At 47.8% G+C, this 17748-nt stretch overlaps 1 protein-coding gene across 1 annotated transcript in view; it reads left to right on the top strand.

Annotated features, from left to right (window-relative positions):
* The window catches only part of LOC144683695 (sodium- and chloride-dependent neutral and basic amino acid transporter B(0+)-like), a 125452-nt gene that overhangs the window by 24303 nt on the left and 83401 nt on the right, over positions 1–17748 (top strand). Inside the window, exon 4 of the mRNA XM_078546971.1 lies at positions 10621–10788. Coding sequence (XP_078403097.1) covers positions 10621–10788 — 168 coding nt within the window. The remainder of the gene's footprint in view (positions 1–10620; positions 10789–17748) is intronic.

Here is a 17748-nt window from a genome sequence, read left to right as displayed (position 1 = left end):
CCTCCACAGCCTTCTGTGGCAATGAATTCCATAGATTCACCACTCTCTGGCTAAAGAAGTTTCTCCTCATCTCTGTTCTAAAAGGTTTTCCCTTTACTCTGAGGCTGTGCCCTCGGGTCCTAGTCTCTCCTGCTAATGGAAACATCTTCCCCACGTTCACTCTATCCAGGCCTTTCAGTATTCTGTAAGTTTCACTCAGATCCCCCCTCATCCTTCTAAACTCCATCGAGTATAGACCCAGAGTCCTCAAACGTTCCTCATATGTTAAGCCTTTCATTCCTGGGATCATTCTCGTGAACCTCCTCTGGACCCTCTCCAGGGCCAACACATCCTTCCTGAGATACGGGGCCCAAAATTGCTCACAATATTCTAAATTTGGTCTGACCAGAGCCTTATAAAACCTCAGCAGCACATCCCTGCTTTTATATTCTAGTCCTCTTGAAATAAATGCCAACATTGCATTTGCCTTCCTAACTACCGACTCAACCTGCAAGTTAACCTTAAGAGAATCCTGGACTAGGACTCCCAAGTCCCTTTGCACTCCAGATTTCTGAATTCTCTCCCCATTTAGAAAATAGTCTATGCCTCTATTCTTCCTACCAAAGTGCATGACCTCACGCTTCCCCACGTTGTATTCTTTGCTTCTTTACCCATTCTCCTAACCTGTCCAAATCCTTCTGCAGCCTCCCCGCCTCCTCAATACTACCTGTCCCTCCACCTATCTTTGTATCATCTGCAAACTTAGCCAGGATGCCCTCAGTTCCTTCATCTAGATCATTAATGTATAAAGTGAAAAGTTGTGGTCCCAACACTGACCCCTGCGGAACTCCACTAGTCACCGGCTGCCATCCTGAGAAGGACCTCCTTATCTCCACTCTCTGCCTCCTGCCAGACAGCCAATCTTCTATCCATGCTAGTACCTTGCCTCGAACACCATGGGCTCTTATCTTACTTATCTTCCATTTCCTGCACTTCTGCCCTCACCCCTTCCCCTCGCTACTTGAATTACGATGAGTTCCCATACTCTTCACCTTCCACCCGACCAGCTGCCATATTTAACAAATCACCCTCCGCCATTTCCATCACCTCCAGCTTGATATCATCAACAAACACATCTTCTCTTCCCCTCCCCTTTCCGTATTCCAAAGGGACTGTTCCTGCTGCGACATCCTAGTCCACTCCTCAGTCACTCCCAACAACATCTCCTTTTCCCAGGGCTTCTTTCCAAGCAATCAGAAGATGCAACCTGCCCATTCACCTCCTCTCTCCTCACCATCCAAGGACACAAGCACTTCTCCCAGGTAAAATAGCAATTTATATGTGCTTTCTTCAATTTAGTAGACTGCATTTGCTGCTCAAAATGCAGCCTGCTCTACGCTAGGGAGATCAAAAGCAGATTGGATGACTACTTGATGGAACACCTCCGTTCAGTTCAGTAGTGTGACCCCCAAGCTTCAGAACACCTCTTATTTTAATTCCCTACCTTTTTCTCACACTGGGTTCTCTGTCCTCGGCCTCCTGCAGTGTACCAATCAAGCCCAACTTAAGCTCGAGGAACAGTGCCTCATCTTTCAATTAGCCACTTTTCAGTCATCAGGTATCAACACTGAGTTAACAATTTCAGACTGTAACCTCTGCCCCCATTATGCTTCCTTTTTATTTTCATTTGCATTTTACTCTTGATTTTTTTCTTGCCCTGATGGAAGGCCATCAACCTGAAATATTTCTCTCTCCACAGATGCTGCCAGACCTGCTGAGTATTTCCAGCATTTTCTGTTTTGATTTCAGATTTCCAGCATCTGCTACATTTTACTATGCACTTGAGGAAATAGGTTCCCTGCATTGACATTATTGAATCGCTTTATCATGTAAAAGACCTCTGTTATATCACTCTTCAAGCTTCTAACCTCAAGGGGATTCAAACCAACATTATATAATCAGGGCTCAGGATTTATTCCTTATTCCAGTCAATATCTGTTATACAACCCATAGGGCCAACATATCCTTCCTGAGGATCTGCGTCCAAGCTGAATGTACCAATCCAGATGGGATCTGACCAAGGCTCTGTACAAATGAAACATAATTCCTCTCATTGTTTTGCAGCCCTTGTTTTTTCCTACTCTGAAAATCTCACAAATTTATTTTTTTTTGGATCCAAAATGGCTGACTTCATCCTTCCACACATGGAACTCCATTAGTCACAGTTTTGTCCCCTCACTCAATCTGTCCACATCTCTTTGTAATTTCCTGCTCCCACCTACACGACGTACTGTTACTCCTAACTTAGTGCCAGCTGTGAACTTGGATATCCTATTCCCTGTCCCTTCATCAGAGTCTTTGATATATTTGGTGAAAAGCTGAAGCAACAGTACAGATCCAGGTCCTTAGAAAACACCACGTGTTACAACCAGCAATCGGAAGTTATTCTCTCTCCTGCTCTGTCTCCTGTCTCTCAACCAATTTCATATCAAAATCACAAGGTCACCTCCAATCCTGTACACTTTTAGTTTTGTGAAAATCTTTTATCAGGGACTTTAGCAGTGATGTCACACGAGGAGAGAATAGGGTATGGTTGCTAATTGGGGATGGGAGTCCTGATCTGAGGTTAACCCACACCTGATCAGAGTGATGCAGAGAGCACACAAACCTCATGCCCTCTGCTAATTTAAATGACAGTAGCAAGCAGCCCAGTGCTAAGCATGCTGCTGAGCGGCTGCACATATCAGCAAGTTTGTGTGAAGCTAACTCTGCTGAAAGCCAGTCTGCCCTATTAAAGGTGAGGTACATTCTGGATGCAGCACGTGTCAAAAGTGGCTGGAGGAGAGTCTCTGAGCAGAAAGAAAGTGGCACAACAGGCCAGAGAGTCGGCTCCAACATTCTCCAATGCAGGAGGTGGAGAGCTGGCGGTCCCCCAGTTGGACACTAAGAAGGCAGTGGGAGCAAGTAGCCACTTATCCTTACGTTCATATAAACTTTCCTTTTAGCTTGATACTTTCTCTTCCCTCATTTGTTGACCATGGTTGTTTCACTGCACGAGTGTAATTCTTGGGGGGAGTTTTCCATTTTTGAAACTAAGTGCGGTGGTGGGGGGTTCCACGGCACGTATCCTGCTGCTTGGATGGGGGGTAATTTGTGCCCGAATCCGCGCTTTAAGCTCATTAATTATGCACAGGTGAGTATTTCTCCGAATCACCTGGCAGGTCGGGAGCTGATTCGTCCACCCCACCATTGCCTGGCAGGTCCAAAGGTCCGGGCATCACATTTAAACACCACTGGAGCACACACATCTTACCCTCTGCAGCCCAGCTGTCTCCAGGACACCTACAGAGATGTCTGCAAGCCACAAGAAGGAAGCAGCACATCGCTTCAGCCACTGCATGGCCACACACCCTGGTGGGCACCATCAAGACGTAGGCGAAAGGGGGATGAGGCACCTTGACCTTCTTCCAGGTGCACTTTCTCCTCGAGGAAACATGGCAAGTCCCTCAGGCACCCACAGGGAGGATGAGCATCAGCCTGACATCCCGGGAGCCTTGTCTCAGGACACTCCAAGGGTGTCCAGCCACTCAGAGTCCTCTCGGCCCGTGAGCTTATCCACTCCAGCAGCTCAGGCCATGGAGGGTGCATCTGTCCCTGAGCAAGAGACCTTTATAAGGCCAGGGCTCTCCAGGCCTCGAACCACCAGAGGGCGTCTGCCAAGACATCAGGACATAGCAGTCAGGAGGCTGCCTCCAACTCTGCTGAGGATGCTGGGGCTGCACCCAGGCATAGTGGTAGGGTTAGGAAAATTAAGGAATGTTCAAATCACTTTTAGGTACAGGTGCTACCATTGTAAAATATTGCACTTTTGTAAATACATTTGATTTTTATATGAATGGCTTTGCAAACTGAAGACCTTGTGATGATGTACATGTGAATCCTCTTATTTCGAGGTTTATCCATCCTCTCACTCAGTGACAGTCTCACTTTGTGAGATTCACATTCATATGATGCCACCCTCAGTGAAGATAGTCTCCGGACCCTTGTGTGACGTCAGGGAGATGTGTTAAAATCTTTATTAGAAGTGTGTGATTTATGTGCTTCTAATCCTTCCTTCTCACTGAAGACCATTGTGTGAGGGCAGCACATCAGTCTTGATTGATTGGCAGCACTTGTGTGTCCTCGGTGGTGGTGGGAAAGTTTCACCTCTCACTTCCCAGAGTGAGTGCATATAGAGGCACCGCGGACCATTGTGGAAATCAAGGGCTGGTGAATCAAGAGGCTAGAAGGTGCAAGTGTGAATGCTGGACTCATGCTCAAATCAATTGGCTGGAATTCCCTTGAGATGAAAGGGAATGGCATTGAGGGTCAGGAGGACTATGGCCCTCTCCACATGTCTTCAATTTACTCCTTCTGGAATCTGGTAGCAATTAAAGTGTCACATGCATGTCTCCTATGTCTTGCTTCCTCTACAGCATCGTCACATTCAAAGTGACCCTCAGCTCCTCTTGAGGCTCCTGGGCCTCCTGATCTTCACCCTCTAAAGATCTCTCATCCACCTCCATTTCACCCCCTGGCAAGGGATCACCTCTTTGCATTGCCTGGTTGTGAAGGGCACAACACACAACGATGATGCATGAAACCCTATCTGGAGTGTATTGTAGTGCGCCACCTGAGTGGTCCATACATCTCAAATGCATTTTCAGAATGCCAGTGGTCTGCTCGATTAGGGACTGCGTGGAACTGTGAGCTGCGTTGTATCCCTCCTCCGAAGCACTCTGAGGATGACGCATGGGTGTCATGAGACAGCATTTCCCCAAGTTCCCCACTTATCCCCAAACAGCCATCCCTGTAGACACGCAGACCCTTTGAATATCTGAGGCACTTGGGAGTGACTCAGGATGTAGGAGTCATGGCAACTCCCAGGACACCTGGCACAAACATGCAGCATGTGCTCTGGTGATCACACACCGGTTGTACATTGATGGAATGAAAGCCTTTGCGGTTTATAAACATTAGGGGCTGCAGCCATGGAGCACTTAAAGTCACATGGATACAGTCGATTGCACCCTGCCCTCCTGGGGAGCCAGAGATAGCAGCGAAACTGGTGAAACTCACAGCCTGGGTATCTTTGTCCAGAGTAAACCTCACATAGTGATGTGCCCTGTTATAAAGGGCACCTGTGACGACCTTTAAGAGTCTATGTGTTGCGGACTGTGAGATGCCACACAGGTCCCCTGTGGCTCCCTGGAATGACCCACAGGCAAAGAAATTGAGCGCGGCAGTCACCTTCAAAGCCACTGGCAAGGGATAGCCTCCTACTCCGTGGGGCATCAGGTCTTCACAAAGAATGTGGCATATGTGACCTACCATAGCTCGGGACAAGTGCAGATGTACCCGACATTGTCTCTCACCTTTTGTAATTAGGAGAGGCTGCATCAGTAGGCCCTTGGTCTGGTGATTCACCTCCATTGTCTGGGTCTGTCCTCTTGACCATCTTCTTACTGTTCTGGTTCCCTTGAGCCTGGACATCAGGTGGGCCCTCCTGGTGGAGCTGCACTCTCCATTCCCTCTCCCTCCTTCACCTCCTCCATTGCATTAGGACCCTCAATAAAAGCATTAAGCCCTGGATGCATTTCTGCTTTTACCTCCTCTCTCTGAAATGAAGCATTGAAGACATCAGTAAGTAACAGGTCCAGATATTGAAGCTCACAATCTGTAACAACTGGAATGGTCTATACTGGTTTACACACAAACATATGAAATAAGAGCAGAAGTAGGCCATTCGGCCCCTCGAGCCTTCTCCGTCATTCAATACGTTCATGGTTGATCTGTTTATGCTTCAAGCTCTACATTCCCATCTACCACCCGATAACTTTTGATTCCCTTGCCTAACAAGAATCTATCTACCTCTGCCTTAAAAATATTCAATGACCCTGCCTCCACCACCTTCTGAGGCAGAAAGTTCCAAAGTCTCACAACCCTCTGAGAGAAAATAATTCTCCTCATCTCTGTCCTAAAAGGGTGACCTCTAATTTTAAAACAGTGCCCCCTAGTCCTGGACTCACCCACTAGAGGAAACATCCTTTCCACGTCTGCCTTGTCAAGACCATTCAGGTTCTTATATTCTTCAATCAAGTCACCACTCACTCTTCTAAGCTCCAGTGGAACAAGCCCAGTCTGTACAATCTTTCCTCATAAGACAACCCGCTCATTCCAGGTATCAGTCTAGTAAACCTCCTCTGAGCCACTTCCAACGCCTTTACATTCTTCCTTAAATAAGGAGACCAAAACTGCACACAGTATTCGAGATGTGATCTCACCAATTCCCTGTATAACTGAAGCATATTACCCTTACTTTTATGTTCAATTCCTCTTGTAATAAAGGATTGCATTCCATTAGCCTTCTTTATTATGTGCTGTACCTGCATAATAACTTTTTGTTACTCATGCGCAAGAACGCCTAGACCCCTCTGCGCCTCTGAATTCTGTAGTGTTCTCTTTATAAGTAACACTCTGCTTTTTTATTCTTCCTGCCAAAGTGAACAACTTCACATTTTCTCACATTATACTCCATCTGCCAGATTTTTGCCCACTCACTCAACCTATCTATATCCATCGGCAAACACCTCATGTTCTCTTCACAACATACTTTCCTACCTATCTTTGTATTGTCTGCAAATTTAGCTGCCGTGCCTCTGCGCCCCTCATCTAAGTCATTGATGTAAATCATAAAAAGTTGAGGCCCCAGCACAGCCCCCTGTGGGACCCAACTAGTCACATCCTGCCAATCAGAAAAAAAACCATTTTTGCATACTCTCTGTTTTCTGCTATCCAGCCAATTCTCAGTCCAGGTAAATATGTTACCCCCTACACAATGAACTTTTATTTCCCACAATAACCTTTGATGTGGCATCTTCCCAAATGCCTTCTGGAAATCTAAGTACAGAATGTCTACAGGTTCCCCTTTATCCACAGTGCACGTTGTTCCTTCAAAGAACTCTAATAAATTGGTTAAACATGATTCCCCTTTCACAAAACTATGCTGATTCTTCCTGATTACCTTGTGTTTTACTAACTGCCCAGCTATAACCTTTTTAATGATCGATTCTAACACCTTCCCCATGACAGATGTCAAGCTAACTGGCCTATAGGTTCCTATTTGCTGCCTCCCCCACTTCTTGAATAGAGAGGTTATATTTGCTACTTTCCAGCCTGGTGGAAACTTTGCAGAATCTAGGGAATTTTGGAAAATTAGCACCAACGCATCAACTACCTCATGAGCCACCTCTTTTAAGACTCTCGGAAGAAGTCCATCTGGACCCAAAGACTTGTCAGCCCATAGCTCCATAAATTTACTCAATGCTGCTTCCCTAGTGATTCTAATTTCACCAAGTGCCCCTCTCCTTCCACCTACTGATTTACAGCTATCACTGGAATGTTTTTATATCCTCTATAGTGAAGACAGAAGCAAAATATTTGTTTATTTCATCTATCATACCCTTATTATCTACTATTAACTCCCCATTCTCACTCTCTAGAAGACCAACACTCACTTTACTTACTCTTTTTCTTTTTAAATGCCTGTAGAAACACTCGCTATCCATCCGTTTTTACATTTCTAGCTAGCTTCCTGTCATACTCTAATTTCTTTCTACTGATTAACCTTTTAGTCATATTCTACTGTTCATTATATTCTGATTTCTGCCCCACTTGCATTGTCACTGATGCTGCCTTGTCTTTGAGTCACTACCGCCCGCATTGAGGTGACAAAGATGCCATCCCAGAAACATTACATCCGAATCGCTCATTGCTATGAGAAAGTTTGAATGACGAGCGCTACCTAACCTGGCTCATGCTCCAATCTCTGATCTGGCATCCTAGTGAACAATATGTTGCTGATGCTTAATGAATGGATGACCTTTTCCTGTCAGGAATGCTAATTCCGGAGAGCAATTGCCTGGCCTCTATTAATGCAATGCCATACATGCCGCAGCTGTGCCTTCTTACCGATTGCCTGCATTCCCAAATTTCACATTCCGATGTGTTAATGCTCATATGCTGGGAATGTGATATTAAGCCATTGACTTCTGAGTATCCCTATTACAGCGCTGAGAAAGGCTTTGGCTCCTAATGGCGTTCTTCACAAGGAGGTCTTCCTCAGTTCTCTCTAATCAGACTCCAGCTCACTCTTGCAACACCAATCAGTTCGAGGGTGTCCCCAGAAAAATCCCATTCATCCAGCAATGCACACCTCCCACACAGCCTCAGACACCTCCCAGTCAGGACTGCTTCTATTTTCAATCTTTAACTGCACCATAACTCCAGTAGAGCAAGATGGTGGCTCTACACTAATATTTCAAAACAAGATTCAACACTTCCCCCTCACTGTCCATGTACCAGAAACCTACCTGGAACCTTGCCTCAAGGCTGTGTCCACTGTCACCTACTGAGGTGAATCCCCCCCAAGAGAACTTCACACACTGCCACCCCAGCCACCACCCCCCCCACCCCCCCAACCAACTTTACTATGTGTTCCCCAAATTCAGGCTGCAGAGGCCTCCCATTACCATCGCCATACCATCTGCAGGCCAGAGGCAGAGATAGACAAGCCTATGGACAGCAACTGTGAAAACTCCCTGCACACCAAGCTGTGCATTATTCTGATTGAGCACATAGCCCTTGCCCCTCCTTGGAGTGGTGGTGGTACACTGTACTCCCAATGATTACTCCTGCAGCGAGCCCACTGCAGCCCATCATTGTCTTCATTCTCTGATTGTTGACTGTGAGGTCCACAGAGCCCCAGGACTGTCTCTGCTCTCTGACTCCTGACTGCAAACTCCAAACCAAGACTTTGCCTTTCACTGAGTTCCCAATTGCCCTCAGGACTGAAGATGACACTGTCCCCTTTCGAAACCACCCACCCCCCCGCCCCACTTATGAATCTGCGTTTAGCACACTAACGACCCCCCTCTCCTTTCCTATTCGAGAGTCTGTGTGTATCCTTTCCCATTCGTACGTGTAGTATCTCTTTCACCTCCTTGTTTCTCATCATTTTAGTTACCCTTTTTGGGCTCCAGCTTCTTACACTCGGTCTACCCTTTGCCTCCCAGCGTTCCCCCTCCTCCTCCACCTCCTTGCAAAGCCTTCCGGCCCCTCTACTTTTTGTTGTACCCCCATCCCCACCCAACCCCTTGCAAAGCCTTCCTTCACCATTGTTCCCCATGTTTCCACCCTTCCCCACCCCACGCCCAGCAACCCTCCCGAGCCTCTTCCCCAATTGAAATGCTGGTTTCAGAATACTCAGCCCTGTATGTGTACCGGTGCACAATGCTGTCCTTCTGGACAACAGTGGCACCCATCGGGAGAAGGCCACCTCTACAATCCCTCCCCGGTCACATTACTGGTCAGTGTTTGAAAGTTAAACCCTGCCTGAGCACCACTGCACAGAGCAGTCCTTTCGACTAGGGTGGCGACCACCAGGAGCCGTCAACCCTACGTCCCAGCAGCGCGGTGTTCCACTGGCATCACAACATGACTGGCGCAGCGGTATTGAAAGTAGTCTGTTTATGTCACACTCACCTCGAAGTCCCATGCAAAGTGAGGTCTGACCTGTGCATGCCACCCTTTCCCAAATGAGATTCAGACTGAAGTGATTTCCCGCTGGCGTGACGCGGGATTGGGAGGTGGTCCGCAATTCTGGCAAGAAACTAATTTAATGAGCATTCATGAGATGGTGATGAATGCAAATGACATTCACACCGTTACTCAGCAGGATGTCTGACCTGTCATTAACCCAACATTGGGGAATTGCAAACTATTTTTAAGCCGTTGGATTTCTGATTTTTTGGCTCCCGCTAGACTTTCTGTTCCCGCCCACCATGAAACCCACCCCCCCACCCCGTGGGCATGGTAATCTGAGGTGTAATACACCTTTAAGAGACTGTGAGCAGATTGACCACGTGACTGTATGACTCAATAGCTGTGTAGTGCGGGCTACAATGTTAATGTTAGTCCACAGTAGGGCCTGGTTGGAGAAATACACATCATGTCAGTGCTCTGTTGCCTGTGTCTACAGTATATTGTTATCAACTCACCTGCCGACAAATAAGTGTACAGCCAGTTTGCAAGCAAGCGATCCCCACTGTAGAATATAACTGTGGGTGGGTTGGGAAATTCCACCCCTTGTCTTTTAGGGAATATTCTGCTTTTGTACTGTACCTATAACTTCTTTCAAAATGTCCCACTGTTTGGCTGTGAGTTTACAGCCAGCCCAGTTTATTGCTGTCAATTTAGTTTGCATTTATTCAAAGTTCTTACTTACTTTTAGAACTCTGATTGTGATTCTTGGTCCTCCCACTCAATCCTATTATCGAATGTAATTATATCATAAATTTCACCCATTCCCTTATGTGTCAGAGTGTCTCTAACTCACGCTCCAGCTCAGCAACTCTGATCCGGAGTGAGTTGAGGCAGTGACATTTCCTACAGGTGTGGTCAGCCAGGACAGTCTCACTGGTCTCCATGGTGACCAATTGCAGCAAAACACAATTGATTTGTCTGACCAGCAGAATCCATGTCAAAGAATTTATTTCAATCAATAGTTCCCAATCTAATCTCTTGTCCCTTGTTTATTTTCAGGTGTGGGGATCGCTATGGTCCTTGTGATCACACTTGCCAACATTTCCTACAACTGCATCCTCGCCTACAGCCTGTACTACTTCTTTGCCTCCTTTCAATCCCTCCTGCCGTGGGCAGACTGCTTCAGTTGGTGGGGTGCAGATGAAACATGCAGCAGGACTCCCAAAGGTACTGTCTTCATTTCTATTGGGTAAAGTAAAGACACCCACTGTTCATTTTACATTCTGTCAGTTTGAATGAGAGAGAAAAATGAACAATAGTTTCAATGACCATCTTCATTATGATCAGACAGCAGAAGTACCAAAATAGAAATCAGCAGCAGGAACCATGCCATTGGGTCACTGGGACTGCAGGATAATCAGCTTGAACATGTACAAAGAAAATAGTGGACATGTACAAAGGAAATAGTTAATCTTCCAAAATGTTTCTATGAGAAAAATAAAAGAAAATGAGTCTCTTCCTTCGTTGCTGCTCAGCTGTTCACCTATTCTATAATTCTTTCTTGTGCTCTTTTTCTTACAGTCCATTGTTTTTTTTTCTCTCTCCGTATTTGTTTCTCTTGTCTGCGTATCTCTGTATTTGTGTCTCACATTGATTCTCTTGTCTGTGTTTCTCTGTATTTGTGTCCCACATCGATTCTCTTGTCTGTGTTTCTCTGCATTTGTGTCCCACATCGATTCTCTTGTCTGTGTTTCTCTGTATTTGTGTCCCACATCGATTCTCTTGTCTGTGTTTCTCTGCATTTGTGTCCCACATTGATTCTCTTGTCTGTGTTTCTCTGTATTTGTGTCCCACATCGATTCTCTGTCTGTGTTTCTCTGCATTTGTGTCCCACATTGATTCTCTTGTCTGTGTTTCTCTGCATTTGTGTCCCACATCAATTCTCTTGTCTGTGTTTCTCTGTATTTGTGTGTCACATTGATTCTCTTGTCTGTGTTTCTCTGTATTTGTGTCCCACATCGATTCTCTTGTCTGTGTTTCTCTGTAATTGTGTCCCACATCGATTCTCTTGTCTGTGTTTCTCTGTATTTGTGTCCCACATTGATTCTCTTGTCTGTGTTTCTCTGTATTTGTGTGTCACATTGATTCTCTTGTCTGTGTTTCTCTGTATTTGTGACCCACATCGATTCTCTTGTCTGTGTTTCTCTGTATTTGTGTCCCACATTGATTCTCTTGTCTGTGTTTCTCTGCATTTGTGTCCCACATCGATTCTCTTGTCTGTGTTTCTCTGTATTTGTGTCCCACATTGATTCTCTTGTCTGTGTTTCTCTGCATTTGTGTCCCACATCGATTCTCTTGTCTGTGTTTCTCTGTATTTGTGTCCCACATCGATTCTCTTGTCTGTGTTTCTCTGTAATTGTGTCTCACATCGATTCTCTTGTCTGTGTTTCTCTGTATTTGTGTCCCACATCGATTCTCTTGTCTGTGTTTCTCTGTAATTGTGTCTCACATCGATTCTCTTGTCTGTGTTTCTCTGTATTTGTGTCCCACATTGATTCTCTTGTCTGTGTTTCTCTGTATTTGTGTCCCACATCGATTCTCTTGTCTGTGTTTCTCTGTATTTGTGTCCCACATCGATTCTCTTGTCTGTGTTTCTCTGTATTTGTGTCTCACATCGATTCTCTTGTCTGTGTTTCTCTGTATTTGTGTCCCACATCGATTCTCTTGTCTGTGTTTCTCGGTAATTGTGTCCCACATCGATTCTCTTGTCTGTGTTTCTCTGTAATTGTGTCCCACATCGATTCTCTTGTCTGTGTATCTCTGTATTTGTATCTCACATCGATTCTCTTGTCTGTGTTTCTCTGTATATGGGCAGGAATGTTTTTCTCCCTTTTTCTCATCATGTGAGTTTTTCCCAAATATCTCCCATCCTCTGTATATTTCTTACTGTCGACCTCTCACAAACTCTCCCCCTTTGTGTTGAATTTACTACAGTCTCATCTCTTTCCCTCTCTTCTCACCTCCCACAGCGACCTGCTGTTCAACTCAGGATTACAAATATTTATCGCTAAATTATTGAAGTTGAATTCTGTTTGAATTGACAAAACTAAGCTGAAAATCTTCATTGTGATTGGTTATTTTAAAACTCCTGAAAGAGAGAAAACAATGGGTGGAATTGTCCCAGATTTGCATTCAGTGTGGTAGTGAGAGGGAAAAGGAACGTTTACCTGCCGGCTGCAATGGCGGCTTTTCACACCATATCATCCTAATCCCACCTCATTAATCATGCATTCCCTGGAAATGTGCCGTACCACTGGCAGGCGGCCTCTGATTCATCACCATGCTGCCTCCTCATAGCTTCCTCATGCAGGGCAACATATTTGAAGTGCCCCCGCGTGCACACCTCTCAGTGCTTCCAGCCCAGGGCTGCCGCACAGAAGACATGGCCCCAAAAGACAAGAAGGCTGCAGGCCCCCAGTTCAGCGACGCATCACTGGAATGCCTTTTGGATGCCATGGAGGCCTGCCCAGATGCCCTCTACCCCTGCTCTGGCCGCAGGATGGGCAGCAACATCACCAATCTAGCTTGGGAGGCAGTGGCAGTGGTGGTTAGCAGCAATGCCCTGCAAAAGAGGACAGCCACCCAGTGCCAAAAGAGGACAAATGACCTCCTTGGCTCCGCCAGGGTAAGTCACTCTTCTTGACACTCTCAATTCACACACTCACAAACCCATCACACATACACAGGGATCTCACTCACTGCCAGTTTAAGGGACATCACCATTCACTCTCACATATACCTTCATTGTCCTCATCCCATCCATGTCACTTCTCACCACCAACACAGGCCAGGCATATTTATCATCTGGCTTGGCAAGCACATTGCTTACACCCTCTCCATCGCTATTCATGCAGGACAAGCTGGCACACAACAAAAGGAGAGGTCACAGACTGGTGGAGAAATGCCTGAAATCAAGGTTCTCACGGACTTTGCAAACAGAGTCATCCAGCTGGCCAGCGATGACCGGGATCAGTCCTGTGCTGACGGTGAGATCGGCGCTGCTCTACCAAGTGAGAATCCAGCAGTGCAACATCCATCAGATAACCATGCCATGAGTGATGTGTCCTCTTTCACAGGTCACTGCCATGCACTAATTATCTCTCCTTGCTTTCACAGGTGCATCTGGGAAACAGCCGATGGAGTCCACAACCCAAGCCCCGAAGACATATCAGAAGTGAGATCTGTTGAAACCCTCTCTGAAGTCCCATCACAGCACTCATCCACACCCTCCACCAGCGCAGAGACACACACCTTGGTGGGACCTAGCTTTAGAGTAGCCTCGGGATCACAATCTGGTGAGCACATCACAATTTCTGATCCACAGCAGGGGGAGGCAGGGACTTCCCAGATGCCCGGTACCCGGAGGACTGCTGGAGGCCAGAAATCTGCTGAGTTCAAGTCCGACGAGGAGCTCCTGGACTCAGTTATATCTCAATTGCTGGAGCTGCAAAGGCAAGCTCGAGAATATCAGGAAGGGATGTCTACTGCGCTCCCCAGATTGCAAGGCATGATGGAGGAGTCCGTCCGTCTTTAGTCTGAGATGATAGTACCGGCATGCCAATGCATTGAGGTCAACACTGGCAGGATGGCGGCCGCCATTGGGACCTTGGTCCAGGACATTTTTCCTGCACTGCTGCGTGGGCTCAACTCCATTGCTGATGACATAGTTGGCCTCCAACAGTGTCAATGCAAGAGGGGTGTGGGCAGCTTGATCTTGCTCCAACTTCCCCTTCTCCCCAAGGAGTCATCTGGGGGCCCTTGGGCACCCATAGGGAGGAAGATCAGCAGGTGCACACCCCGGGGCCATCCACCCAGGTGGCTCCGAGAGTGTCCAGCCCACCCAACTCCCCTCTTTCTGTGACCCCAGCAGCTTCAGCTCCACAGGCCGAGGAGGGTGCCTCTGCCACACAGCAGGACCATGAATGTAGGCTGGGGCCCTCCAGGCCTCAGCTGTCTAGAAGACGCCTGTTAAGGTCATCACAGATAGGGCGTAGCAGTCAGAAGGCTGCCTCCACCTCTGCTGCGGATGCCCGGGGAGCACCAAGATGTAGCGGCAGGGTTAAGAAAGTTAAGAAGATGTACTTACATAGCCTGGGTACGGGTGTTAATCACTCATACATAATGGTCACTATTGTCAATAAAGTCCCAAAAATGGCTCCTTACCTATGGCTCCTTGTTCTGATGAGCAGTGTTTGTGTCACTCAGATGTGAAACCTTGGTCCCTGCACAAGATAAAGACAGGTGTCTCAGTCCAGGGCCTCTTCCCTGCGCTTTGTATAACCTCTCCAGCACACTGATGGTGCGCCTTCACAGTGACTGGTCACATCAGTCATGCCTGCACCTCAATAGGGCTTACCATTGCTGCCAGAATGTCCGGGGTTGGTGGCACAGAGTTCTGTCAATCTCTCCATGTGCTCTCAGCACCTTTAAGGTACAGGTGGCCCCCATCTCTTCAGCAGGGTGCAAGCAGGGTGCCATCAGCCAGACAGGAGTCAGACATTCACATAAGCCATGTGAGGATCTATGGAGTGACCCCAATGTTGATTGTCATCATCCTCCTGAATATTGGCACTATGTGCATCCGCTGCATCTCCATGACAGGAGTCTTATCACAGAGGGTATGTGCACTGCCATCAGTCAGACAGGAGTCAAACATTCACGGATAAAATGTGAGGATCTATGGGGTCACCTCAGTGTTTATCGTCATCATCCTTCATGAATCTAGCAGCTATGAGGGCCTCCTGAGTGCGCCTGCCTTCTCTGGCCCCCTCAACATCATCCTCGCCTTTGAGGACATCCTCACCCTCATCCCTGTCAACATCCTCGGAGGAGGAGATGTCCAGCTTCTCCATTCCTCCTCAGCCAGCTCCTCTCCTCATTGCAGTGCCAGAATGTAAAGGGCATAGCAGACGATGATGATGCGTGACAGCCTCTGCGGACAGTATTGCAGGGCTCCACCTGACCAGTCCAGGCACGGGAACCTCATCTTCAGCCTCCTGATGGTTCGCTGCACCAAGTTGCGAGCTGCAGCATGAGCCTCGTTATACCTTCGCTCTGCTGCAGTCTGAGGCCGCCGCATGGGTGCCATTAGCCATGTCCTCTGTGGATGGCCTTTGTCCCGGAGGAGCCAACCCTGCAGCCTCTGTGGACCCTGGAAGACGTCAGGGATCTGAGACTTACTGAGAATGTAGGAGTCATGGACACTCCCTGTAAACTGTGCGCAGCCCTGCAGGATGCATTTGTGGCGTTCACACACCAGCTGAACATTCAGCCAGTGGAATCCCTTGCAGTTGACATGGTTGACCTTGTTGCAATGGAGATCTGAGCGCCATGTGAATGCAGTCGATGGCACTCTGCACCTGTAGGAAACCCGAGATCTGGGCAAACCCCAGCGCTCTTGCATCCTGGCTTTCCTGATCCCGGGCGAAATGCACGCAGTTGTGTGCCCTCGCGAAGATGGTGTCTGTGACCTCTTGGATGTGTTTGTGCCTGGAGGCTTTCAATATCCCACAGAGGTCACCTGTGGAGCCCTGAAAGGAGCCACTGTCGTAGAAATTGAGCAATGCGTTCACTTTCACGGCCACTGGCGGTGGATGCCCTCCATGTCCCCTTGGTGCCAAATCCTACAGCAGGTGGAAGATGTGACTGACCAGCTATCAGCCAGCCCGAAAAATGCGACTTGCCTGTGCACTCACCCAAATGCGCAGCGCCTCAGCCTTGAGGTCCAACAGGCGACCCTCGTGAGCGCTGCGCAATGTTATTGTGCACTCGCCTCCTCAAAGTACAGCTCTCCAGGTGCACGGACAGTCCGGCATGGGGGGAGTGATTCTGGCAAGCTGGGTTATAATGATATGCAGATGTATTGCAATAAAGTTCCCGATGTGCAGCTGCGGCAAATGTGGCCAACCGTTGATGGGCAGAGTGGATGATTGCAATTGCTTTCATGATGCCGTGAAACCACTTTTTGGCCTTCCCGCCATATTATCTGCTCACGCCGCCAAGCATGCCCACTGCCAACGAGAGCGGCAATTCTGCCCCATGCTTTGATTTTAGAAAAATCTCTTATAATTCAGAATGGGACTGTGGGTGACGTCTGTCATTATTATACAGACCGAGGCTATGATCATCAGAGCACAAGAAGTAGGAGCAGGAGGAGTCAATTCGGCCCACTGAGCCTGACCTGCCATTTAATAAGATCATGGCCAACCTGGCTTTGGCCTTAACTCCACTTTCCTGCCTGCCCATAAGTCTTGATTTCCTTGTAGATCAAAACTCTGTCCAGCTCAGCCTTGAATATATTCAATGCCCCAGCCTCCACTGATCTCTGTGAAAGAGAATTCCAAAGGCCAATGACCCCCTAAGAAAAAATTCCTCCTCTTCTCGGTCTTCAGTGGGAGTCCCATTGGGCGGAATTTTAGGTCCCCCGTCGGTGTGTTTGACAATGGGGTGGTCTCGTGAAATGCAATGCATGGCCTGCCAACCATCTACCTGCCCATTCCCAATTGTCTCCCATTTTATGGGTGGGGGGTGTTGGTGAAAATGGTGGTAGCCACTTAACTGCCTCATTCCACCCCCCCCGCCCCCCACCCACCCCACGGAGGCCCATGCCAAGCAGGTAGCCCAGCGGCTTTAGCTGAGTGGACTGGTGTCGGGCAAGGGGGAGGTTGGGTTATATCCTTTTGGAGTCCCTTGTCCCCATTGGAGGCATACCCCTTTAACCCTCCCCTCCAGCCTTTCAAACCGAGTCCCCCCAACCCGCTCATTTCCCCAACTGAGGCCCGCCAGCCAGGCCCTGTCGATACCCAGAACTTAACTCAGTCCGGCCTCCATTAGCTCCTCTTCTTTGAGGACTGCCTGTAGTCTCTTCAGTGGCCATTGCTCGAACCTGGTGCTGCTGGAACTGTATCCGATTGGCTGGCAGCTCTCGAAAGTGGAACTTCCTCCACAGGTAAGTCTCTCCTTTGGGCAACTAACAACCTGCTGAACATTAAAAAGCTGCATAGAAGCCAGGCAGGAATGTGGCTCCTCAGGTGGCGGGGTGGGAAATCGCACTATCCATAAAACCCTCCCCATTGTTTTTAAACTCTTAGTGCCTCCTAGTTCTAGATTCCCCCATGACAGGAAATA

The sequence above is a fragment of the Cetorhinus maximus genome, chromosome 8, assembly GCF_964194155.1.
Source record: "Cetorhinus maximus chromosome 8, sCetMax3.hap1.1, whole genome shotgun sequence".
Taxonomy (NCBI): Eukaryota; Metazoa; Chordata; class Chondrichthyes; order Lamniformes; family Cetorhinidae; genus Cetorhinus; species Cetorhinus maximus.
The sequence above is the reverse complement of the archived record's forward strand: the minus strand, read 5'-3'. Positions and strand labels throughout refer to the sequence as shown.